General features: G+C 43.6%; 1 protein-coding gene across 1 annotated transcript in view; it reads right to left on the minus strand.

Annotated features, from left to right (window-relative positions):
* Window positions 1-20,658: 20,658 nt before the first annotated feature.
* The window catches only part of LAD1 (ladinin 1), a 43,709-nt gene continuing 38,743 nt past the window's right edge, over window positions 20,659-25,624 (minus strand). Inside the window, exons 7-9 of the mRNA XM_056844502.1 lie at window positions 24,296-24,430; window positions 21,308-21,397; window positions 20,659-20,736 (exon numbers count right to left, since the gene is read on the minus strand). Of these exons, the coding sequence (XP_056700480.1) occupies window positions 20,671-20,736; window positions 21,308-21,397; window positions 24,296-24,430 (291 nt within the window). The 3' untranslated portion in view covers window positions 20,659-20,670. The remainder of the gene's footprint in view (window positions 20,737-21,307; window positions 21,398-24,295; window positions 24,431-25,624) is intronic.

Here is a 25,624-nt window from a genome sequence, read left to right on the forward strand (position 1 = left end):
AATATTCAGAATCACGAAATAGGTAGAGTACTGAATCCCTTTGAATACAAGATCTCTAAAACTAGAACTAAACATTCACTCTAACTTTTATAAAATATCTACTGTTGTCTGGTGTTCAGGACAATCATAGAAAAAAAAATGGCATCAGGCTCTGGGATGGGAATTTAATACCCAGATTTGGCAACTTTGTATTTCAGTAGGTCTAATTTTTTTTCAGCTAGCTATATTGGATAATTTAAGATGATTCACCAATGGCATTTATTGTCTGTTAGGCTTGCAAGGAATTATAAGGTAGCACCTAACAATTATTGGTACTGCAGGGAATCACATGTTGATTATATCCACATGGTAGAACTGTTTGAGAGCAAGAAATTATTGGCATATTGTCAGAATTATGCCTTCTAGAGGTATCCAGCACATGATAGAGACATCCCAAGAGTTGCTTTTGTTGAACTATGTTGAACGTCCTAAAAATTTCTGGATTTCTATTATTTGTATTCTCATAGCCACAAGAATAAAATTTGCTAAGAGCAAAAACAAACAAACAAAAAAACCCTCCAACACGAAGAGCCTGTTGAGAAAGTCATGACTTTTTACTTGCATGTTAGAGGAATTGTTGAAAAACAGAGATTTATCTTGGATCGATGTTACATGGAGAAATATTGTTTGTCAAATGAAACAGTTGTTATAAATTTTGTATATATATTTATAAAGTAATATTATGAAAATTTTAAAAAATTAAGTTGCTTTGGCAGTAGCTGCTACCACAGCACAGGGAGAGTGACTGAAGGTAAGCTGTGGCAGCCATTTTGTGGCTGGCTCTGCCTCCTCTGGTAGTAGGGTTGCCAACTGCCAGGTAGTAGCAGGAGATCTCCTGCTAATTCAACTGATCTCCAGCCAATAGAGATCAGTTCACCTGGAGAAAAATGGCCGCTTTGGCAATTGAACTGTATGGCACTGAAGTCCCTCCCCTCCCCAAACGCCGCCCTCTTCAGGCTCCACCCCCAAAATCTCCCGCTGGTTGCAAGAGGGACCTGGCAACCCTATCTGGTAACCATTTTGTGGCTGCACCCACCACACTGGGTCAGAATTCCAAAGGTGCCGCAGGCTCAAAAAGGTTAGGGACCCCTGGATTAAAGGTATGAACTTCAAAGGCAGAAATCATGGCCTCCAGTCAGGCCTGAGTTCCCAGAACATTGTAAGTGAAATGCTTTCACAACAAATCATGGGAGGATGAGTATTTCTGGAAGGAAATGTCTCTCAGCAACATCCCTAGGTGGAGTAATAAATGATGACAAATTCCCAGCAATGGAAATCACTGAGTATTTATCACAGTGTACAGAGGTAGCTTCTGCTAGAAAAGTACAGAAGATTATAGATACTGCTATTAGATAGGTCCTCCCAGACAAATTGTTTTTATAACACTTCAACCATTATGCCTCCCACAAAGGAATCCTGGGAACTGGAGTTGGGTAAAGTGCTGCGAGACTAGGGTTGCCAGCCTCCAGGTGGTGGCAGGAGATCTCCTGCTATTACAAGTGCTCTCTAGCCGATAGAGATCAGTTCCCCTGGAGAAAATGGCCGCTTTGGCAATTGGACTCTATGGCACTGAAGTCCCTCCCCTGCCCAAACCCCGCCTTCCTCCGACTCCACCCCAAAAACCTCTCACCGGTGGCGAAGAGGGACCTGGCTAAGAGGAGACTCTTAGCTCCTTTTCAGAGAACTTCAATTTCCAGGGGTCCTAGGGGATGACTGTCAAACCGGTTTAAGTTTGTAGTAAGAAAATGCTGTAAGAGTGATGCAGAGCACAGATCTATATGAGACATCAGTGAACAGCCAACCCCCTATGTTTTGTTGGCTAGCAACAGTAAAGTGAAATGATAAAGAAATGTTCTACTACCGTCTTCCACCTCTATCCATTCTTCCTCTTCTTAAGCAGGACAAGCAGGGAAGGTGAAAGGGAATAAGTAAAGAAGGTTAGCCAGGGATCACAAAAAGCTGTGGCATCAAGAGAGAGCATCTATAGACAGAATGGCTTTCTTGTTGCACACTGATTCTTGCTTCACATTGGTGCACTCAGCCAGCTTTCCGGTGCTAAGCATTTATGAAGCCAGGGATTAGCAAAGCCTCAGGATATTAATTTCCGGGGCACACAGAACTCTCCCAAATTCATATATACACAGAAATAAGTAATTATGCCCTCATTCACACACGAAGAGGAGTGAGTCGCATGCAAAAATGCCAGATACATTGCTCAGCTTCTGGTGACTCTATGTGAGTAGCAGAAAGCTTGTTCAAAACTGGTTCTTCTATCTGACACATCAGTTACCAACCGGGTTGTACTGAGATAATCCACTTAAGAGTTCTAAAGCCAGACTGGCTACTTTTAAAACATAGTAAGCAGAACCTCCCCCACCCCTATAATTTAAACCTCAGTTTCCCAAGCTCCACTATTTTCCCTGCCTTATGGAACACCCCTCTTGTGGAGGTCAGAAGACCCCCATCCCTACCCGTTATTAGAAAGAGATGAAAAGCAATTTTATTTCACAGGGTATTTTGCTGATATATGCTCTCAGGGTTGTCTTTGTTTCTCTTTGCTGTCTTGGGCTGATTTTTTACTGGTTATAGTTTGTAGTTTTTTCATACTAAGGTTTTTTTTAATGTAATTATTGACACTTCTTGGCATATTTATTGTTAGCCTTCTTTTGGCCCTTTGAGGGAAGGGCGGGATATAAATATTTTAAATAAATAAACCTTACCTTCTTCCACGCATTCTTCTGCAACAAGCCAGAAGAGAGGGAAAGAGAGAGCACTGTTAGAGCTGGAGTGATTATTTGGAAAACCTCTTGAATTGGATAGCTCTTGTCCACTTACCTTCCTGATCCCTGGAAAGCAAAAGGAGACACACCCAAGTTAGAATGATGGATGTTAAAAAAGAAAGAAAAAAGATTACACTTAACAAATGTGATTCATGACTCCCACCAGATGTGCCAGAATCCATTCTCTTGTCCAGCAGGGGGCAACATTTAAAGGGCTGCGTACACCAGCCCTTCACAAGAAGACTGTGCTGGGTGGGTTACCTTGGGCACCCCCTCATGAAACAGACAAGCATGGCTTTTTGCCCCAAGGGAAATGTCCAGTTACAAGCACAGTTTTAAGAATATGAGCACTGAGTGAGCTAACTGTGTCTGTTCAGTCCTTGGTCTAGGTGCAAATTAAGTGACTCTCCAGTCCTTAGTGTTAATGAACAAATAGAGCCCCATTTACTTTCATTTTAAGAGAAATGCTTGTGATGGTGGATGAAAAACCCTTTCGGTTGGATCGGCTTTAACATGATTGACTGTAGATATAATGGGTTGGATCTGGCCTAAATCTTCCAATAGCAGAATAGAACTTTCCTGTCTCCCTCTCCCTGCTACAGCAGCCCACATCTCCATGAAAAGCTTCCCCGAGGAAACAAGAATGACATGACGGGGTCTGCAGCAGGAAGGCGGAATCTGCAGAAATTGACAGTTTAGGCTGCATCCAGCCCCAAAACCTTATTGGTCTCCAAGGTGCTATTGGACTCGAATCTAGCTGTACTTACATGTGAGTTTGTGTTGCAGGCTAAAGGAGATACATTCTTCAGTCCAACCACTGAGACCTGATTGCTAGAAGGATTGATCTTTCCCTTCCCATTTCCATGTTCTCTCTCTCTCTGTTGTTCCTTCACATACAGTATTATCCACTGAAGGTCCACCCCCCTCTTATCTTTACAAAAACAAACAAACAAAACCAGCCCTGTGCTTCCTAGGAACATGTTAAGTTGCTACAAAGGCAAACAGGACTTACTGAACTTGAGAACCTGACGGCCTGGGCAGCTTCATGATGCTACCTGGCAACTCAGGATGGGGGCATTGCTCTTGCTGGGAAATCCCAGATGGCCTGACAGCCTGGTGAGGGCATTGCCCCCGCTGGGAAATCTCGGGGGGGGGGGCTGAACCCTGCCCCCCATAGTTTATGCCCCTGGTACTTGCTAATAAATTCTTGTCAAGCCTTAGCAATAAAGAAATCGCTAATAAATTCTTTTCAAGCCTTAATAAATTCTTGTCAAGCCTTACCATATTGGACTGAGCTCCCTGCAAAGTCTCTCCTTGCCCACAGTCATGGTTATTGTGTAATTTGCAGGGCAATCCTAAGCAGAGTTGAAATCAATGAGCTTAGAAGGTTCTAACTTTGCTGAGGACTGCACTGTTGATTACTTATCTTTCACTTATTGCCTTTTCCCATGATTTGGGAATCCAGTGATGTGCCAACCAGTGTTCTCATTCTCTACCAGAGGGATCCCCACACTTTTCAAGCCTGCTGGCACCTTTGGACTTCTGACACAAGGTGGTGGGTGCAACCACAAATGGGTGCTGCTGGAGGTGGAGCCAACCACGAAATGGCTGCCGCTACAGACAAAGCTAACAACAAAACGGCTGCTGCCAAAGGAGGCAGCAACCACAAAATGTGAGGGAGTGAGGTTATGCATAACTCTATGGTAACTCTTCAACATTTCAGCTGAAGTTCAGCTTAACAGGAAATCTTCTAAAATGAATGCATTGTTTACAAGTATATTTTTGCTTACACAGTTTATCTTCAGTCACATTGAGAAGATCCCTTTACTGTGGTAGCAGCTACTAATAAAACAACTCTTTTTTAATCTGCATAGCCAATCAGATCTCCAATGGCCAATCAGAAGCCCTGATGGGCAAAAGCCCACTTGGCCCTGCCCACTTTCTAAAAACACTTGGCGGATGCTGGGAACAGTGTTAGAAGTCACCTTGGTGCTCATGGGTGCTATGCTGGGGTCCCCAGCCCTAGTAGATTGAGATGGCACTTCCACTGCCTATTTTTTTTTTAAACAAACTGCTGAATGCTGGGATAAGAACCATCTTATTAACATGCAGATTTTAGTGTCTGTTTATTTAGGGCAGAGGGGAGGGACAACCATTAAAGTGGAGGTAGCATGTAGCCTGTTGCCCATGTTAATGAATGACTTTAGCTTCATCTGATGCATCATCCGGAGATGCAGCTCAAATAACTTGGAGGAACAGGTGCTGATAAAAATGGGAGGCAGTGGCTGGATTACACGGATATTTCTCAGTGGTATCAGCTAGATCTTTGGGGTCACAGAAGAGACTATGTGAGAAGCTGATGAGTGAGTGGCTGCCATGCAAGAAACAGAGAAAGTGTGAGTGATGGGGATAACCGGGCATCAAAAAAGGTATGAAAATTTCCCAGAATTACAAACATAACTAAGATATAAGCAGACTAAACTCTCGAGACAACTGTAACTTGATTGCTCTTGTATAACTATATGTATATTTCTTTCTGTTCCCAAAATCTCTAATCCACAAGGGTTTGTTATGCTAGAATTTTATAATGAGTGTTCTTCATCTTTGTCAAAACCTGAACAGGTGCTGTGTTCTACCTGTTGCTAACTAGAACCTGGAAAAAGATGGCAGAAGAGATGGTACAAGTTCCTATATTCCATTCTCTCTTTCCCCCCAAGTTTTCCCAAGTGCTGGTTTTTCTCTGCCCCTCTGTAGATGTTGTGTTGTCATTCTGTTCATTAGCCGCACATTTCAGTAACATGATATATGCAGTTGCAGTATTATACGAATATATTTCCCATGCAGATACAGCTTCTATTCACATGAACCAGAACCCTGATTTTCTATGGGACCAGTTTGTATGAATGGAACTTGGAAATGCTACCTGTAGGGAAAATGCACTCACTGAATAATTCACATACGATAGTGACCACATGTATTAGGTGCATCACAGGGACCTGCACCCTCCTGATACATGCTTCTAGTGGGCTCCAATTCTGCATAAATGGAATGCCAATGTTTCCTCTGCAGGAGGTTTCTCTCAGCCAGGATGTCTATCCTAAGGAAGTGACCACTAACGTGTGTGTGTGTGTTAAGTGCCATCAAGTCGCTTCCGACTCATGGCGACCCTATGAATGAAAGTCCTCCAAAATGCCTTGCTCAGATCTTGCAAATTGAAGGCTGTGGCTTCCTTTATTGACTCAATCCATCTCTTGTTGGGTCTTCCTCTTTTCCTGCTGCCCTCAACTTTTCCTAGCATGACTGTCTTTTCCAGTGACTCTTGTCATCTCATGACGTCACCAAAATACGACAGCCTCAGTTTAGTCATTTTAGCTTCTAGGGTTAGTTCAGACTTGATTTGATCTATAACCCACTGATTTGTTTTTTTGGCAGTCCACGGAATCCGTAACACTCTCCTCTAACACCACATTTCAAAGGAATCTATTTTCTTCCTATCAGCTTTCTTCACTGTCCAGCTTTCACACCCATACATAGTAATAGGGAATACAATGGCATGAATTAATCTAGTCTTGGTGGCCAGTGACACATCCTTACACTTCAAAATATTTTCTAGCTCCTTCATGGCGGCCCTTCCCAGTCTCAATCTCCTTCTGATTTCTTGTCTGCAGTCTCCCTTTTGGTTGACTAACATATATTGCTTTTAAAATATTAAACAAATGTTAGAATTATCACTGGCTATGATTAATAAAAAATGAATCTTTCAGAATAATGGCATCATTGACTAGGACACACACACAACCCTGTTCTTGTGTTACAGACCACATGTGATTGTGTCTCAGAGGTATTTCTGGTCGCTCCTATACATTGAGGGGCAGCTAGATCTGATGGAGATCATTAATTCCCAGTGTCTTTTTAAGCTGAATTATTTAGAGTTGTCAACTCCATGTGGAGAAATTCCTGGAGATTTGGGGGTGGAGCCTGGGGAGGACAGGGTCTGGGGAGGGGAGGGACCTCAGTGGGGTTTAATACCATAGAGTCTGGCCTTCAAATCAGCCACTTTCTCCAAGGGAACTGATCTTTGTAATCTGGAGATTAGTTGCAATTCTGGAAGATCTCCAGGCCCCACCCTGGAGGATGGGGCTGGCAACCCTAATTATAGTAGTTTAGGGCCCCAGTTTGGACTAGGAACACACGGAGAAGGGAGATAGAGTTTAACCCTCTAGTCCCTGAACAGTTTTGCTAATCAAAACAGAGACCCCTGTGGTATTGTTAGTCGTTTAAAGGAAAACAGAAAAGGACCAATCTTTGTATGGGAAGCCTAGTTTTAATTAGCAAAACCATGCAGGGAAGGTCAAATCCCCATTCCCTCTCCAAGAACCACTAGTCTGAACTGGGGCCCCATACCACCCTGTATTAGCTGTAAATGTTTCTGGAAATATCTGATAATGGACCTCCCAGCATCTCATTTGTTTAGTAGCTACATATTACACAGTAAATATGCACGCCAAAGGCACAATCCCTTTACCAACTGCAAAAGAAGGTAGGGGATGGCAAGGTATAATTGCTAAGAAATGTAAAAGCAAAAATATGTACTACATATTCTCTCATATTTCAGAGCTTTTTCACAATTTCCATTCACAGAAACACCCTTTGATTGTTTTTGTCCCACTCCACTGCTGTCCACTCATGGACTTTGCTGGTATCTGCCTCTGCTTTTAGCCAAGCTTTTAGCCACTGGTCCAGCTCATTGCAGCCAATGTTATTTTAGACTTTTTGGTAGGGTTGTCAGGTCCCTCCTTGCCACCAGCAGGGGATTTGGGGTAGGACTGCCAGGTCCAGGTTGAGAAACTCCTGGAAACTTGGGGATGGAGCATGGAGAAGGGGAAGGACCTCAGTGGGGTACAGTGCCATAGAGTCCACACCCCACAGCATCCATTTTCTCTAGGGGAACCTGGAGGTCCTTGACCTCTGCAGGTTCCACCCCCAAATCTTGAGGAGTTCCCCAACCTGGCACTGGCAACCCTACTTCAGAGTATGTTATTAATAATATTTTTGCTGGCAGATTGATTGGTTTTGTTTTACTGTTTATGCAATTCTTGGTTTATTGTTGATTTCTTCTATTTCTGATGATATAGCTTATTGTTATCTTTATTACCAGCACTGGATCCCAGCCAGAAAATATTTTTGTTAGTCTTTAAGGTGCTACTGGACTCTTGCTCTTTTCTACTACTGCAGACAGACTAACACGGCTACCCACTGTGGATCCCAGTTGTTTGAGATGGACCTACAAATGTTTCAAAGAAAAAAATAAAATTTAAACCTAAATATATCCAAGTGTGTGTATTTGACCTTTGCTGTGGCTAGCCTGATCTTGTCAGATCTCAGACTCTAAGCAGGGTTGGCCCTGGCAAGTATTTGGATGGGAGACCTCCAAGGAATACCAGGGGTGTGGCACAGAGGCAGGCAATGGACATCTCTTTCCTTGAAAACCCTATGGGGTCACCATAAGTCAGCTGTGACTTAATTTTGAAAACAAAAGAGTTTTGCCTTCCATTGAAATCTGCCCTTCTTCCCTAATGACCTCTCAAATGGCACTCCTAATTTGAAATCCAAAAGCCTCTCCTTAAAATGGTGGAACAAGTGATGTGGCTGTTTTTATAGGCCTGCTTATCAGGTACACTGTACTGATTTAGATGACGCAAGCTGCTCTGAGCTCATCACAGCTTAGAAGCTAAGCAGGATGGGCCCTTGTTGGTATTTGAATGGGAGACCACCAAGGAAATCAAGGGCTGCTATACTAGAGCAGATAATGGCAAACTTCTTTCATTTGTCTTTTGCCTTGAAAACCCTATGGGTTCGCCATAAGCCTGATGCACCTTGACAGCACTTTCCACTTCCATGAGGCACCTGTGATTTATTTCAAGAAACTGTTCTGTTATTTATCTTTTATTTATTTCAGAAATAGTCACGGAAAAGAAGAAATGCACCATAACTGCAAAAAAATCAACCTTTATTTATTACATTAGGGTGGTATCTTTTATTAAAAAACTGGTAATGTTCTGACACATGCCATACTTCATTACCATTTGGTCTCACACAGTGAGCTCCTTATTGGAGGTCTTCAGATGACAGCCTAACCATGAACTTCTGGTTAGATGGACTTCTACTCTGATTGGCAACACTTTTGAATTTGCTACATATTTCTCTTTTCAAAGAAAGGGTATGTGGATCACTGAAGGAATACATGGTGAGGCTCTTTCTATGCCAGACCCCATGAGAACTGCTTTCTTCAGGGACCCCAAATTATCTCAGTTGTTCTGCTATTAATAAACATTCTGAATATTCAGAACAATTCCATGTCATGACTTCTGTCATCCCTGGACCATAAGGATATAAGTGGCAAATCTGAGTGACCATATAACCAGGCCCATCATTATGAGTGACCCAAAAGCAACACATTTACCACCTGGCCAGCACACTTATGCATCTGGAGAACAATGAAAAATGTTTGGGCACTAAACACTTACTCTTCATATTCCTCAATGATTTCCTCAGTGTCTGACATTTTCAGTTACCTGCCATCCAAAAAAATAAATAAAAAAAAATTAATGGGAGCATTAAAAGTTGCAAGAGAGCCACAAAACATTGTTGCTTAATTATTTGGGTAACTAATCTCCAGGACATCTCTCAAAATTACAACTGATCTCCAGACTACAGAGATTTGTCCCCCTGGAGAAAATAGCTGCTCCAGAGAGTGGACGCTATGGCATTACACCCCACTGAGGTCCCTCCCATCCCCAAACAAGTGATCCGTGCTTACAGACATCTCATCACACAATGACAACACTTCCACGATGACATCCCTTCCAGTTTTACCCCAGAAGCGCTGGCATCATGATGGGGATGCTCTAGCACTCTCTCCCCAAAACTATACAGTTTCCATAGAGTTTTTGGAGGAATGTGCTAGAGCATCCCATGAGATGCCAGCCCTCCAGGATAAACGCGGAAATGACCTCATTGCGCAGTGTGCACACAGATCACTGCCCCCAGGAAGCTCCTGCTGGTGGTGGTGGTGGGCCCCTGGCAACCCTATTGAGGCCACTTCACATTGTAAAAATTAACCCCAAGCCATTGGTTGTACACATGCTTGAGATAATATGGAGGATGTAATATACAAATTGCCCATCCATGGATACTACTGTGGTTATTTGGCACTGAGCTGTACAGTGTATACTCAACAGCTTAGAAAAGTGTGTCTGTCTCCCCACAGAGAAAATAACAAAATAACGCTCCCTCAGCTCCTGGGCTGTTTCAGCTGCAGAAAACCATACAGTGGAGAAGGCAATATTCCTCCTTCTCCTATGCAGCAGTCCAAATCCAAAATAGGCCCTGCAGCATGTTTATTCATTGTTCGTCACCAGGAACTTCAGCCACGGTATAGCTGCAAGTCCCTGTGGCAAGCTCATGCAGTTTGTAATGTCTAGTTCAGCTCTTAGACTCCTTCCTGAATTGTCTGTCTTGCTCCTCATGTCTGCCTTCCACTATCTGTCTCACCCCATTTGTGTGGAGCAAAGAGGAATGGAAGCCTTTCATTAGCATACGCCAGAAACAAACTAGAACACTTTGCTGATCATCTGTGTTTCTCCCAATCCAAAACTCACTGGGACTGTGGTCCTGAATTATGTCAGATCCTTTCTAAAACATAGCCTGAAATAATACCATCTGCTCAAAACCATACTTTAAAAATGTCTTTTACCTTTTGCCTAGCTACTGAAATAATGGCTATATAGAGATTTTACAAGAGGCAAGGAAGTGGCCATATAGCAAACATTTCTACTGGCATTACTAAACAACCATTACAGCCAAGGAAGGAAGGAAGCATTATTATAATATCAGGTTGAAGGCTGAAAAAATGTTCTTGGTCCCTCATGGCGCTAGCCTACAACTCATGTTGCTGATGTCTGGAATAAACTGTACAGTCAGTAAGGCACATGCCCTGACATAAGAGCTAAAAGGACATTGCTGTGTAGGGCAGGGTTTAAGCTTTTCAGAAAACAACACCACTATCTACACTTATCTGATACAGTCTTCCAACTGGGAATTGTTTGGATTCTAAAAACATGGATTTACTGATGGAGCCTGCCTTTTCCTCCCCGTATCTGTTGCTCAGCAGCACAGTTCTCTTAAAATAGGTGACTGACAGAAGATTAGCCACATCATCACTCAGCACTGATAACAGAGAGCCAGCAGTGCTGTATGCTGTAAACTAGCAGTGATTAGAATGAGGCCTGGCTGAAGGAGGAGGAGGCATGCTAAGGGGGTAGGGTTGCCAAGTCCCTCTTCGCAACCGGCAGGAGATTTTTGGGGCGGAGCCTGAAAAGGGCGGGGTTTGTGGAGGGGAGGGACTTCAATGCCATAGAGTCCAATTGCCAAAGCGGCCATTTTTCTCCAGGTGATCTGATCTCTATCGGCTGGAGATCAGTTGAATTAGCAGGAGATCTCCTGCTACTACCTGGCAGTTAGCAACCCTATAAGAGGGGCACAAGTGTAATCTGAGGGACAGTCTTTGTTCTTTTTTGTGTTTGTGCCCTGTGATGGTGTACTTAGGAAATTAGCTTTCTTATTTTGAGTTCTTGAACCCTTCACTGGAACTATATTGTTTTTAAAATCTTTGTATTTTCTTTCTAATAATAATAAGAAGAGTTGGTTTTTATAAGCCAACTTTCTCTACCATTTAAGGAAGAATCAAACTGGCTTAGAATCACCTCCCCCTCCCCACAACAGACACCCTGTGAGGTGGGTGGGGCTGAGAGAGTGTGACTAGCCCAAGGTCACCCAGCTGGCTTCATGTGGAGGAGTGGGGAAACAAATCCAGATCAGAGTCCACCACTTATTTTGCTTTATGGTGTGTTGCTGTGTGTGTTGCCCTGGTCCAAACCCATATTATCAACATAAAGTCTTGCTCCAGGGTCTCAGGTTTGAGACAGGTGAACAATTCTCTCAGTGCAAGGGGGATCAGCCTTGACACTGGCCCAAGGTCACTCAGCAAGCTTCCATACCAGAGTAGGGATTCGAAGCTGGGTCTTCCAGATCCTAGCACATTATAACCACTACACCAAAAGTAATTTCTATCCTTCATGGGTTGCAGAGAAAACTCTGAGAATAACATAGTAATGTTTAACATTTTTATCACATTTTCCCCTATGCATTCAATGTGCTTTACATGCATTAGCCTGGATGCTAAGTAGTGTGAGCAGAGCTGCACTAGAGGAAGGCAAGGCAACTTTCCTCACACTGCAACTTTCTTTGCCCACAAAACTGTATTCCTATGGGTCAGTGGACCCTCAGAAACAATGTAGAGGTATAGAGTGGACAGGGAGAATTGATAGCAATTATCCTCCCTTCCGCCCTGACCTGGATGGCCCAGGCTAGCCTGATCTCATCACATCTCAGAAGCTAAGCAAGGTCGGCCCTGGTTAGTATTTGGATGGGAGGCCACCAAGGAAGACCAGGGTTGCTGTGCAGAGGAAGGCACTGGCAAACCACCTCTGTTCGTCTCTTGCCATGAAAACCCCCAAAAGGGGTCGCCATAAGTCGGCTGCGACTTGAAGGCACTTTACACACACACACATCCTCCCTTCCTCAAGAGGAAATACCACTCTGTCGGCGGCATTGCTCCCATAGAACTTCAATTTAGGATTTAAGCCCATTATCGCTATAATCTTTGCAATAACCCCGTAAGGTAGATCTCATCATGATGAGGCTGAAAGATAATGGCTTACAGTGGTCCACTCATGAAATTAATTGCTGCAGCACTAAGTAGTGCCTTGCATGCAGGGGGGGGGGGAACTGCCACAGGCTGGGTCTACAAATGCCGCCATTTGATGAGGTGGCAGAGTGCTGAGGGGGTAGAATGGACTGTACCACTTCAGACGGTAGAGGAGGGATTACATATTTCAGTGTTCACCTACACTGTTTTATGCACCTGGAAACTTAGCACAACAGGTGACACACTAGGCTAAATTATTTCTGTCTGATAAGTTATTTTTTATTTGCAGAGAGTTATTACATGAACATTAAAATGCAACTCTCCCATCTATATTCTGAAGTGGTACAATCCATTCTACCACTTTCTACTGTTGTACATGTAGACAAGGCTCCCGTTCAAACACCACAGATAGTGCTGAGGTGGTAGAATGAACTGTACCATTTCAGACTATAGATCACATTCCTCCATGTAAAAATTCCCTGCAAGTAATAAAAAAAGAAAGGACATTAGGGAACAACGCTGTTGCCTAGCCGTTCGTGTGTTGTGCTAATTTTCTAGTTACAGGGAATCAGTCATGTAGGGAAACTCTGGAAAATGTAACCCCTCCCCTGAAGTCTGAGGTGGCAACGTCCATCCTTTCACCTCAGTGCTTTGTCATGTTATCACCACCTAGTGACATTTATAGACCAGGCCTCGGAAATCAAAGTGTAGTGGACATGGGAGGAGAGTTTTCAAGAGTCTTTGCTTCTCCTCTCTTCTAAGAAAATCCACAGCGCCTGGGTTATTCCATGTATGTCTCCAGCGTACTGAAAGAGGAGTATATTGTATATTGTAGCTGTCCAGGACATTTTCATGATTAATTTCATGTTTAAAACCAGATTATTCTTGAGCCTTCCACTTCCACCTGACTTCATGCATCAGCTTGAGACTTGCACAGACCTTGCTGAACACCTGTGAAACATTCCTGAATTTCAGCAACAGCTTTCAGCAAATCCAGCCTGCCTACTGCAAGTTTGAAGCAAATCCCCAAACTAAGTGAAATCGGAGTGGTTTGGTAGGGCGGTTTTGCACAGCTCTACAAATAACTCCCATGTGTCAAGCCATCTGTTGCTCTTCCATACCACTCTGTCCCTCTTACACTCTGGAGCTAAGTATCAGCTTTGAATATTCAAGTCATGTATAACAGCTGTATGATAACAGAATCAAGAATGTGACTGCCTCTGTTCATATAGGTGTGTGAGATCGGGAGTGTGTGTGTGTGTTACAATAACATCCAGTACGTAAGGGTTGTGTATATGTCTGGATGTCAGGCTTCAAGATGTGGCATCTTGGCCATCTTCTTGGCATCTTGGCCATCTTCTTCTTGGCATCTTGGCCATCTTCTGGGCATGGAGTAGGGGTCACTGGGGGTGTGGAGGGGAGGTAGTTGTGAATTTCCTGCATTGTGCAGAGGGTTGGACTAGATGAACCTGGTGGTCCCTTCCAACTCTTTGATTCTATGTCCAATATATTTCTTGAGAAACTAATCTGTGTTGTTCAGCACTTTAAGCCACTGTAAACCAGAGTTCTCTGTTGCTGTGTACCCTAGACTTGTGAGATAATAGGTAATTTTCAAATTGTTATGTGCCCCATAACAAAACAAACCTTAACAACACATTGGAATAAGCAATTGATGGGCCCCGCATTGTCTAAATGGAAGACATTATAAAAGAGAGTTATTAACGGAGGCATCCTAAGCAGAGTTACACCCTTCTAAATCCACTGAAAGTCAGTGGGCTTAGAAGGGTGTGACTGTGCTTTAAGTGGCACTTGTCAGCCTGGATCATAAAAGGATTCTGTGGTAGAGGCTGGCTCTGAACTGAGATCGCCAGGCTTCAGTCTGAGCTGGTTCCTGGTTCCAGAAACTGGCTTTTACTGCCAGGGCTCAGTTGCTGAACACATAATAAAGGTTGTGCCTTTGAAGATGTGCAAAGTACTTCTCCCACCAGTGAGTTACCATATTGATGACAAGTTCAAACATCTCTGAAATTATTGGGTACGGTTTGCTAGTCAGAACGTGTGAATCTCCTGATCCCTACATCCCATGTCCTTTGAGAACTGTGTGCCAGTCTTGTGTTGCTACTAGCTAGTTATTTAATTAGTTGGTCAGCACTATTTAAAATGCTCCTAAGTAGCTTCAACAGCCTCTTCATTGGCTTAATTCTATCACTTCTAAAAAACCCTGAATGCCACAAACTCTTGCCCTCTCCTTCTCACTTAAGGCATTTCAGTCTTGTAAATACTTATACATGTTCTGTCCTGTTGCTATAGATTTACCAAACACTAAGAAATCAAACCAATGCTCATTTAAATCAATACAAGTCCAAACTATAGGTTCAGGCCATAGACATGGGTACTAAGCACATCCCTATTACAAAACATTTTCTTAAAGTTTCAGACTTCATAATGGACCCAGCTAATTTAATAATGGGAAATGATATTTATTTTCTGGAATTAAAAAAAAAACATTTTAAGCATAAAAGTATGCAGAAGTTGAAGGTTCAGAGCATCTCCTACAGGAATGATATTAACTAGTGCAGGTCAGTATTCACACTGATAGAAATGACTGTTAGAAATGTTCACAATCACTCTGAGACTATACTCCACAAGTAATTAGACAAGCAAGCTTCCAGCCATGAACAGAAAGTCAGAAGGTTTTTTTTTTTGGGGGGGGGGAGCAATGGGAACATTTACTCAGAGAATGGTAACATTTGTAACTTGTACAGGTATTAGCTCAAAATGAAATGAATGGCAAACTTCTTAGACAATCACCTCCTTGCTAATCCAGTGAGGATATGAAAAGAATTCATCAGGGGCATTAAGGTACACAAAGCATGTTAAGGAAATCGAAGGATGATTCATAATCAATATGAATGTCTGTTGTTTGTTGCTGCTAATTCCTCCTCCTTGAATAGGTCTATACTAAATTCCATTTTGCTATATCCGCTCTACAAAAACTGATCCAATTGTCAAGGTGCCACCTGAGCAGCTATTGTGGTTTAAAACCATTTTTGAATAGAGGCCATATTTAGACAAATAGTTGCACAAATAGTGCAAAGAGCGCTGAATGAATTTCATTTAGTTTTCGTTTTTCATTTCATTTTCATCTAGTTGTAATGCTACATCCTGAACTTGGCAATCTGCTCATCTCTAGGTTCTCTGTATCTGGTATCTGCCACATGATCTGATGAATACATTCCATAACAACTCTCCGTCCACCTATTGATGCCTCAATTTGCATACAAGTCTGAATTCTGTGCCACACATTATGATGTAGAACAGGCCATAATGCCTTTGTAGTCAGAACGGGTTGTTGTTTTTTACACTGCTTTCAAATTGACAAGAAAGAATTGAGACTTTTGCCTATGGGAAGAGTACTAGCAGCTTAAGAAGGGCACTGTTTTGGCTAAGGGTTTCATCCCCATTTTCATACAGGCAATTGATTTCCAGTTATAGTAGATACACCGAGTCATTTAAGAAGAAAGAACCCAATATATTGCTATGGAGCCTTACCGCTAGTCCAGGGCACAGGGGAGGGTCCTTCCAGTGGAAACCAGAGTGGAGTCTGAGCAAGGCAACTTCAAAGAGTGAGGCTTTAACAAGAGCGCCCCGGCCCAACCCACCGCCCCCAAGCCAGATGCCTGGCTGGAGGAATGCCAGCAGGGAACAGCTTGGAATGCTAAACACTGTGGCTATTTTGGCAGTGTCGTCCGAACCCTCTTGTGCAACTCTTTTCTTCCCCTCCCCTGAGCCCATAAAAGCACTTGCTATTGTATGGCCTCAGAGAATTGCTATTTTAAACCCGAGATATCCAAGTGCCCAAGAGTCTGACACAACCCAGCCAGCTGTCACTCTCGAGTGGCCTGGAACTCTGATGTGGAATTTGTGTGTGTTTTGCCCCACTGAAGGCAAAATACGAAAGGCTAGCAATTGAGCCTCAACACTTAGTTTTGTTCTTTCTGCCCTGTGCCTTTAGTTGGGATCCTCACATACGCCCCTGCCCAACAGCCTGTGCAGCTGCTTCTGCAAATGAGAGGAAACAAAGGATGGAGCTAATTTGTAAAGGGTCTGCTTAGAGATGCAACCCTCGATCTGGAGGTTTATACCAACACTTTTGGACTAGAGACCAGAGAGGTGACTCTCCATAGCAAAGTGTGGTACTTAAGAGTATTCTCCTATCAACTACATAATATCCTAGTTCTAAATTCCAGTTAGAAGACAACTTGAAGAGGCTGGCCCCCTGAATCTGAAATTCTCTTTTCTTTAGATTTGACCTTTGGCTAAGAACAAAGTTCTCATCCAGATTCTGATCTGGTTTCTTTCTCACGTACACTGATTCATATGACTCATTTCAGCTTTTCCCAAACTGTATGCTTTCAAGGAAATATTTTCAACATTGACTAGACTACCAAGGAACAGTGTACAATAAAAGATTTGGATGCATTTCTGCCTGCATAGTCAGCTCGTCCCAAGTGCAGGCCAGCCTTGTGGAGCCTCTGTATTGGCCTACGTCATGCCCTTTGTGAAGATGTTCAGTGATGCTGGCTGCATTCTATCAGGTTAAGATTTAAAACTGCTATTTTAAATTGTTATTGTTATTCATGACATTTTATGATTGTAATGTTTGTAATGTTTTATGATGGTTCTAAAACTTTTGTTAACCACTTTAAGCTTTAGAAAGAGGGATAAAAGTATTTTAAATAATGTGATATGGATTCTACACATTTTACATAACCCGTTTTATTTCATTTCATATTGTTATGATAAATGCATTCCTTCATGTTTTTCTTCCCACTTCTTGGTAGACTCTTGTAACTCCGAGGGCCTATTCATTTAAGATGCAAAGCTTATTTAGATACTAAGATAATTTTGACTTTGCCTTATTTAAAACTCAAGGCACCTAGAATTCAGGCATATGATAGATGCAGGAAAAATATCTGTTCATGCAGACTTCACATAAGTTATAAGGCTTCGCAGAACTAGTTTGCTCCAGGTTGCACAGGCTGACCACCATTTCCTGTGGAAAGTGTGTGTATGAACTGACAGTGAAGCCCAGTGGCACAAAAAATGTTAGAAATACTTTTGTTCTAGGGTCTAGGCTATATATATATATATTTACATATCAGATTCTGTTAGGCATAAGAACAGTCTTGAAAGGATGGTGGTGGAGGCAAGTGCTATCAAGTTGCAGTGAACATCTGGCAAACCTGTGATTTTTAAGGCAAGAGACAAACAGAAGTGGTTTTCCATTGCCTGCCTCTGCATAGCCACCCTGGACTTCCATGGCCATCTCCCATGCAAAGCATTAAGAGGGTTGCTCCTGCTTAGCTTCCAAGCTCTGATGAGATCAGGTTAGCCTGGGACAAGAAGTCATAGCTTTGAAAGCACAGTCTTAAAAATAAGCAGGAAAACGTTCTAATGCCTGATATCCACTGCTATCATGAAAATAAGAAACCTAAACAGCAAGGCAAATTATGTGCAGAAGAAAACCAGCATCTGCACACAGAAGAAATTGATCACCTTTGCATATATTAGCAATATAAGGGTTGCTCATTGAAAAGTATATGTACTTTATTCTCACTGATCTTTCTAATTTAGATGGATTAGACCAAAGCTTCTTAAACTGTGGGTCGCGACCCCATATGAATGTGGGGGTCATGAAAAATGTGGCAACAGTAAAAGGATTCTTTATGATTTATTATCAGTTGTATACCTATTTTATATACCTATATACCCAGGGTTGCTTCAAAATTTCTTGGGCGAAAAGGGGTTGCGAGTGGAAAAAGTTTAAGAAGCCCTCCCTGGATTAGACAACTTCATAGTCTATCAGTGGCTATTAACCATAATAGATAAATAGAACCAGAATGTTCCGGGAATTATACTGTCCTTTACAGCCTGCTCCAGGAGTTCCTGGAGGCTTTTGACTGACTAGTGTTGGAAGCAGGGAGTTGGACTGGATGAACCTTTGATCTGACCTTTACAGCCTGATCTAACCCACCAGGGGTGCTCTTCTTTTCTTAACAACTTAAAGCAGAAGTATTGAAGAACAGCCAACAACAGAAACCTTTTGAACCAAAGTGATATTTATTATGAAATATAGTGAGAGCCAAATTTCCCCTCAACCACTGAATCTAAAATAAGGTAGCCAAATAAAATAAATGTAGCCAAATAAAATCAAAGTCTTCAGCTCAAACTACAATGAACTGCAGTAACAGAAGAGCCTACTGCCCCAACACAGCTCCACAGTCATGACTAAGTCCCATTGAAATGGGTCTCAGTTATGACTAAGGGACCAAAGGGGGACTTTTGGGGAAGGGGAACAGTTTTCTTGCATACAAAAATCCTGCCCCTCGGCCCTCAGTGATTTTAGAAAGGCCTTTTTGGTCATTTTTTTTTCATGGAGGGAGCAGCAGACAGGAGCCCCGCAACACACATTTAGGCAGACAGTTCCCTGCTCCAGACATTCAGACAGCGGTGGCAAGCACTCTATGTGAACCTCTTTCCAAATTGTTGCAACTCTGTGGTCATTTTGTCCCTTCAAATTGGCCTTCTTCATCCTTGCAACACCAACACTGGTATGTAGCCAGTCAGATGTGGCCATGTGATGACATCATTGAAGGCGAACAAAGCTAGCTGCAGCTAGATACACACGGACCCTGCTATGTTATTCATCATGGCAGGTGCACAAGTACCATCCAATGATTAGATGCTACATATTTCATATCTTCAGGGTTCCTGATAGAACTTAAAGTTTTGGTATTTGGGAGCTAGAAAATGCACAACTGGGAAGAAATAAGCCAGGTAATATAGTTTCTATACCATAAGTATCAGCTTTCCCATCCACCAACCAGAAGCAAGAGTTTTAAAGGCACCAAGAAACCCCATCTGTGAAAAGGCACTGGAGGCAGGTTTGGCTGGTAGACGTTCTTTTCCGGATGAAAGGCCTTATGGAAGGGAACATTCCAAAACCAAGGGAAGCAGGGGAATTTCAAGTGGTCCAGGCCTCTGATTTAGATGGAGATAACATTCTCCCAAAGCAGCTTGCAGGGTTACATCTGAAAGACACAAGGAAGCACTGGGCTAGTACAAAAATTGTCATGGGGGAGGGGCGTGAATGACCTTTGCACCTGAAGGTACAATGTTCAAAACCTATCCTTGCTGTGGACCTGCATAAGTATCACTTTGACATATATTGTAATGCTGAAAAGTAGGTGTTTCCAATAAATATTCCAATGGGGAAAGTAACATCCCTTCCACTGAGTGCTGGTTTACAGACTAATTTATCTAAGCTGGTTACCCCAAATCAACAGGCTGGAAAGATAGGAAGGGTATATAAGATGGCCTTCCGAAGTGCCCAGCCTATATTGATCTTATTTCTTGTCCATCTAACAGCTTGTCAACATGGACTGAATTGGTTCTTGTAGGTTATCCGGGCTGTGTAACCGTGGTCTTGGAATTTGACACTGAGAGACACTGTCCTTCAGTGTTACTACTCTGAAGATGCCTGCCACAGTTGCTGGCGAAACGTCAGGAAAGAAAATTCCAAGACCACGGTTACACAGCCCGGATAACCTACAAGAACCAATGAACTCTGACCGTGAAAGCCTTCGACAATATTATGGACTGAATTATTTCTTTATTTACTTATTTGCTTGCTTGTTTTGTTTATATCCCATCTTTCTCCCCAGTGGGGAGCCAAGGTGGCCTACATAATTATCCTCCCTTCCATTTTATCCTCACAATAACCCTGTGAGGTAGGTTAGGCTGAGAGTGTGTGACTGGCCCAAGGTCACCCAACAAGCTCCCATGGATGAGTGGGGATTTGAACCTGGTTCTCCCAGATCCTAATATGACACTCTCACCACTACACCACATTGGATCACACTGGGTATGTGAGGAAGGAATCTCATAATTGCTTGCTCACATCCTGATCTCTATGCAATGAATCTGCATTCTCACTAAAGCATTTTGGCATTCATTAGGAACTGGTCAAGTCATTTCATGTCCCGATTAACCTTCCTTTGCTCTTACCCTGGCTTTCTTTCAAGAATTGCTGGACCCTTTCCTCCGCTGACTTTGCTGTGCAGTGTTCTCAGGTCTCCGAGTATCCTGCAGAAAGACACACCAAAGGCACTCCTTCAATGGACAGTTTGTTGGCTGGTGTTTTGTGACCTGAACTATAGAAAGGACTTGAAAAAGAACACCAGTTTCGAGCAGATCCATGAGGTTTCAGTGAAATCTGGACAGCCCATCCACATCTTTAAGTATATTTAGAATGGACTTTTAACATTATCCTAAATAACCCTGATTACAGGAATAGATCCATGGCAGTTGTGAAGATTCCAAAATGATACAACTGTGGCGACTCTCTTGAAAATCTCCCACCTTCTGTGGAAGGCTAGAGAAGGAATGGGGTTTGTTTGGGGAGGAATGGATATGGTAGACAGAAGAGAATAGAGGGAGGGGAACCAGCTTTGTACTAATCCATCCTAAAAACAGGTGCCCTTGATAATCCTACCAAAAGAATCTCTTGCTCCAGAGTAAAATAAGCAAAATCACAAAGACCTCCCATGGTGTGATGGCTCCTGCCAAGCAGAAAGCGATTAGAGCAGCTACGTGCAAGCATTTGGCCCCTCTAAGCTGTCACGAGCACTTGATTGGACAGCATACTTGCTCATACCTTGATTCCTTCATCCTTGCTGGGTTCCTGAGATCGGCTGATCCACAGATTGATGCGAGATGACACTCCTCCTGGAACTGTCAAACTCTCCTAAACCACAGAGGAATAGAGAGCATACCATTTTAGAGTTGAAAGGAAAAAAACAGGATAACATTCTATGTTGGCGTTTCCAAGTATGACAAACCATTTAGTAAACAAAATTTCTGGTTGCAATATAGTCAAACAAACAAAGCAGAAAGCCCTTTTTGTCTCTTGCAAAAGGTTCCACCAAAATTTGGAAAATCTGATATCTATTCAGCTGAGGGTTGCCCGGTCCCTCTTCGCCACTGGCGGGTGGTTTTTGGGGCAGAGCCTGAGGAGGGCGGGGTTTGGGGAGGGGAGGGACTTGGATGCCCTGGAGTCCAACTGCCAATGCGGCCATTTTCTCCAGGTGAATTGATCTCTATTGGCTGGAGATCAATTGTAACAGCAGGAGATCTCCAGCTAGTACCTGGAGGTTGGCAACCCTAATTAGCTCTCTCTGTTGGAGGTGGAACCTGTCACCTTAGCTTGCTCCATCTTCATTGCAGAGGATGTGAATCTGTTGTTTGTTTGTTTGTTTTACTTTATTTATAGCCCTTGTTTCTCTCTGAGAAAAATTTCTAGGCAACATTCCTTTGATTCGGAACATGACAAGTTGCTGCACTGGAGAATGCATCTTCACGGTCTACCCTTAACTTTAGCCTATATATTTATCATATCATATTCAAGTTTAGACTATGCAGCTTGTCTCCCTAAAATCTGCCAAAAATTATTCCAGTAAGGGTGGCCTGGGAGGTGGCAGAGGGCAGTGATGCTGGTGCTCCATCCTGGACTTTTTCCCATGGCCCCAGAATCACTAAGACTGTACCTGTTCAAGCCCAACACCTTGAAAGAACACAAAACCCAGCTGTCCTATTAAAGACGTGTATCCTTTCCTTTAAAATTCTAATAGTGAGCAGAGAAGCATTTCAAATAGCAAAACCAAGTGGAGGTTGAAGGGAAAACCCTCCTCTCCCTTCCCTGCATGGCTCCATGGCAAATTGATGCTGCACAAGCCTGTAATTTGCATTTTATAGAGAGACCAAGACATATGATCTTTGTCTTGTCTACTTTAGCCCAGGTAGTTACTAATTTCTTTCTCTCCCTCTCTCAAAGCAGCATATATATACACACAGAGGCATACTGTTTATTTAATTTTAATAGCAGAATTGCAACTGGTAAAATCTTTAGTACGCTTGAAAAAGCTTAATGGATTTGCCAGCATATGGGAAATCCCACCATGGTTCCAAGCACAGGGGAATAGCCAAGTTGCTCCTCACTGTCCTTGTTGGCACACCAAAGTTGCACCAAGGGATGCTGGTCATCAAGACCATTGCCCTACACTGGACAGTGTGAAGGTTCAGACATTGACAACCAGTACCAAGACAGTTCCCTCCCCTAGCACCTGGACTGGGCAACCCAAAATGTCTGGTTTTGGTTACCTTACCCTATCCCAAGATATGTCAGGGTGCTTGCCAATTAAACTAACTTACAGTGCATTCCTGAGCCTGAAGGGCGAAAGCCCTTAAGAGGCCAGGAAGGCGCAGTGTCGGCAGTCAGGCCCCCCACACCGGCATCCGAGCAACTACCGCCAGCATTAGTGGCCCGAACCCAGGAATTGAGCGCTGCCATGGCAGCGCCACCCCGAGACACCGACGGAGCCTTCCGCCAGCATCCCACCGCCATAAAAGCCCTTGCCGGCGTCCCAGGAGGCATTCCTGGGGCATTCTGGCGCTGGGCTGGGAACGCCCCTATTTTATTTTTGAGAGATATGCCACCTTTTTAGGTGGCGTATCTCCCATGCAACCCTACGAAGGGTTGCACTGATTTTTTACGCCACGGGGAGGTTTCGGCAGGGCCGAAACTTCCTTTGGAGGCAGCGCAGCCGCACTGCCTCCTATGACCGGTGCAGGCATTCCTCTCAGGAATGTGCTGTTAACCATCAGCCCACACTAAACATAACACCATAGTTAAGACCTTACCAGTCCTACTGTAACCAGACCTATTTAAATAAGCCTCCAGTCCCTAATACAGTATGAAGCAGGCAAAGGGGGAGGACTCTCTCATGACCAATTAGAGACAGCCCCAAAATATTCCTCCTCTGCCCTGAAAGGACAAGCTAATCCCATACTGTAAACAAACTAATATACACACCTGTTCAATATACAAGCTCATTCCTCTTTAAGGTTATCCAAAGTCTCCTTTGAGAGTCTGCTGATCCCTTTATACAGTCCCTTCCCTATCCAAGCTATCAGAAGGGACTGGAAAGACACCAGCAGCTTAAAATATACTTATTTTAAAAATGCATATGCTATTTTATTACTGTTAAAAACAGGCAAGAGATTAAAACCACAGAATAGTTAAACTTAAGAACACATGCCACAAAATCATAACAGTTCACCAGTTTCAGAATTTTCAGACGGCCCAGTGGCCAAAGTCCAACCCCCCAAAAAAGCCTTAAATTGAAGAGGCCCATTGAAAAATAATATCTTCACCTAGTTTCTAAAAACCAGAGTATGTGGGGCCTACTTTCACCAGCAGCATACGGTTCCATAGAGCTGACACTGCTATAGAAAAAGCAAGGAGGACCACACTTGCCTAAATAAAGGCCCTAAAAGAAGCACTGCTCTGAGGACCTCAGTGGGCACAGACCTTCCACCTTCATCCAGCCCAAATGCAACCCACTATCTATGAACTGATCTCTTATCAGCTGGAAATCAGTTGTACTAGCAAGAGATGTCCAGCTAGTACCTGGAGGCTGGCTATCCTACTCTTAAAGCCTTCCAAGTTAGCAGCCATCACCACATCCTGGGGCAGGGAGTTCCACAATTTAACTTGCTTTCGGTCCTAGCTGTGTTGGAAGTAAGGGGTATATATAAATATCCTAAATACATACATACATAAAAATTATCCATATTCAGGCCTTACCTTCCGGACAGTAGTGATTGGTTCAGCCCGGACAGCAACATTGGCTTCAAAGATGTTGCGCTTGCTGGCCACCCCCTCTGAGGGTGGTTGGAAGTTTTTCCGGGCAGAGGGAGGCAATTTAATTGACCCTGCTCTCTAAGAACAAGAGGAGAGTCAGGTAAGGGGGGAATCACACAGCATTAACAAAAGGACAGAGAACTTCCTCTTCCAATTGATACCCTATCCCTTTCCCTGAAAAAAGTTTGGTCTCCTGTTGCTAGTAACCCACTCCTTTCAGTAGCAATCGAATACCTTCTTTCCCTTTTCCCCATTGCTGAATTTTTTATATGCACATTAGGGCTGTTGAAAAAAAAATTCGGTAAAGTTCGGCTTCCGCAAAATTTGGCCCTTTTAAATTCGGGCCGTGCCGAAGTCCGAACTCCCCCGCTTCGGATCCCCGAAATTCAGCGGGAGATCCAGAGTTCGGGGAAAAATTCGGCCGGGTCTTTGAAGTGCTGGGCGCCGCCTGACCAGGCAGCGCTCACCACTTCAAAGAGTCGGGAAGGGGGCGGGGGTCTTTAAAGAGCCCCCCCGTGGGCCTTCACGGGGCTTCCCTGAAGGCGCGCAGGGGACTCTTTAAACAGATCTGTGCCTTCCAGCTGGAAGGCGCAGATCTGTTTAAAGGGCCCCCCGCACGCCTTCAGGGAAGCTCCGTGAAGGCGCGGAGGGGCAGAGGGGTTTAAAGCCCCTCTTCCCGGGACTCCTTTAAATGGATTTGTGCCTCCCGGCCAGGAGGCACAAATCTATTCCAAGCCCCCCCGCGCGCGCCTTCAGGGAAGCTCCCTGAAGAAGGAGGGGGGGTGAACAGATCTGCGCCTTCCACCTGGAAGGCGCAGATCTGTTTAAAGGGCCCGAATTTGCTGAATTTATTCGGGAACACCCCGAACTCGCCGAATTCGGCTCCCCGTTTCCCCCCCTTTTTTGAGTTTGGTTCAATCCGAACCGAAAAACCGGCGAATCGGGGGAAATTCGGCTATTTTTCGGTTCGAGCCAAACCAAATCAACAGCCCTAATGCACATCCTTTCATTTTTCATAAGGCTGCCAGATCCAGGGTTCGGAAGCTCCTGAAGATTTGGGGATAAAGCCTGGGGAGGACAAGGACCTTATTGTTGTACAATACTCTAGAATCCACCCTCCAAAGCATCCATTTTCTCCAGGTACTGATCTCTGTAGTCTGGAGATAAGCTGTAATTCCAGGGGATCCCCAGGTCCCACCTGGAGGCTGGCAACCCTAGTGGACAGAGGGATTCAGAAAAAATCTCCTAATGGAAAGCTACCACTGGATCCAA

Source organism: Euleptes europaea, chromosome 2 (genome assembly GCF_029931775.1).
Source record: "Euleptes europaea isolate rEulEur1 chromosome 2, rEulEur1.hap1, whole genome shotgun sequence".
Classification (NCBI taxonomy): Eukaryota; Metazoa; Chordata; class Lepidosauria; order Squamata; family Sphaerodactylidae; genus Euleptes; species Euleptes europaea.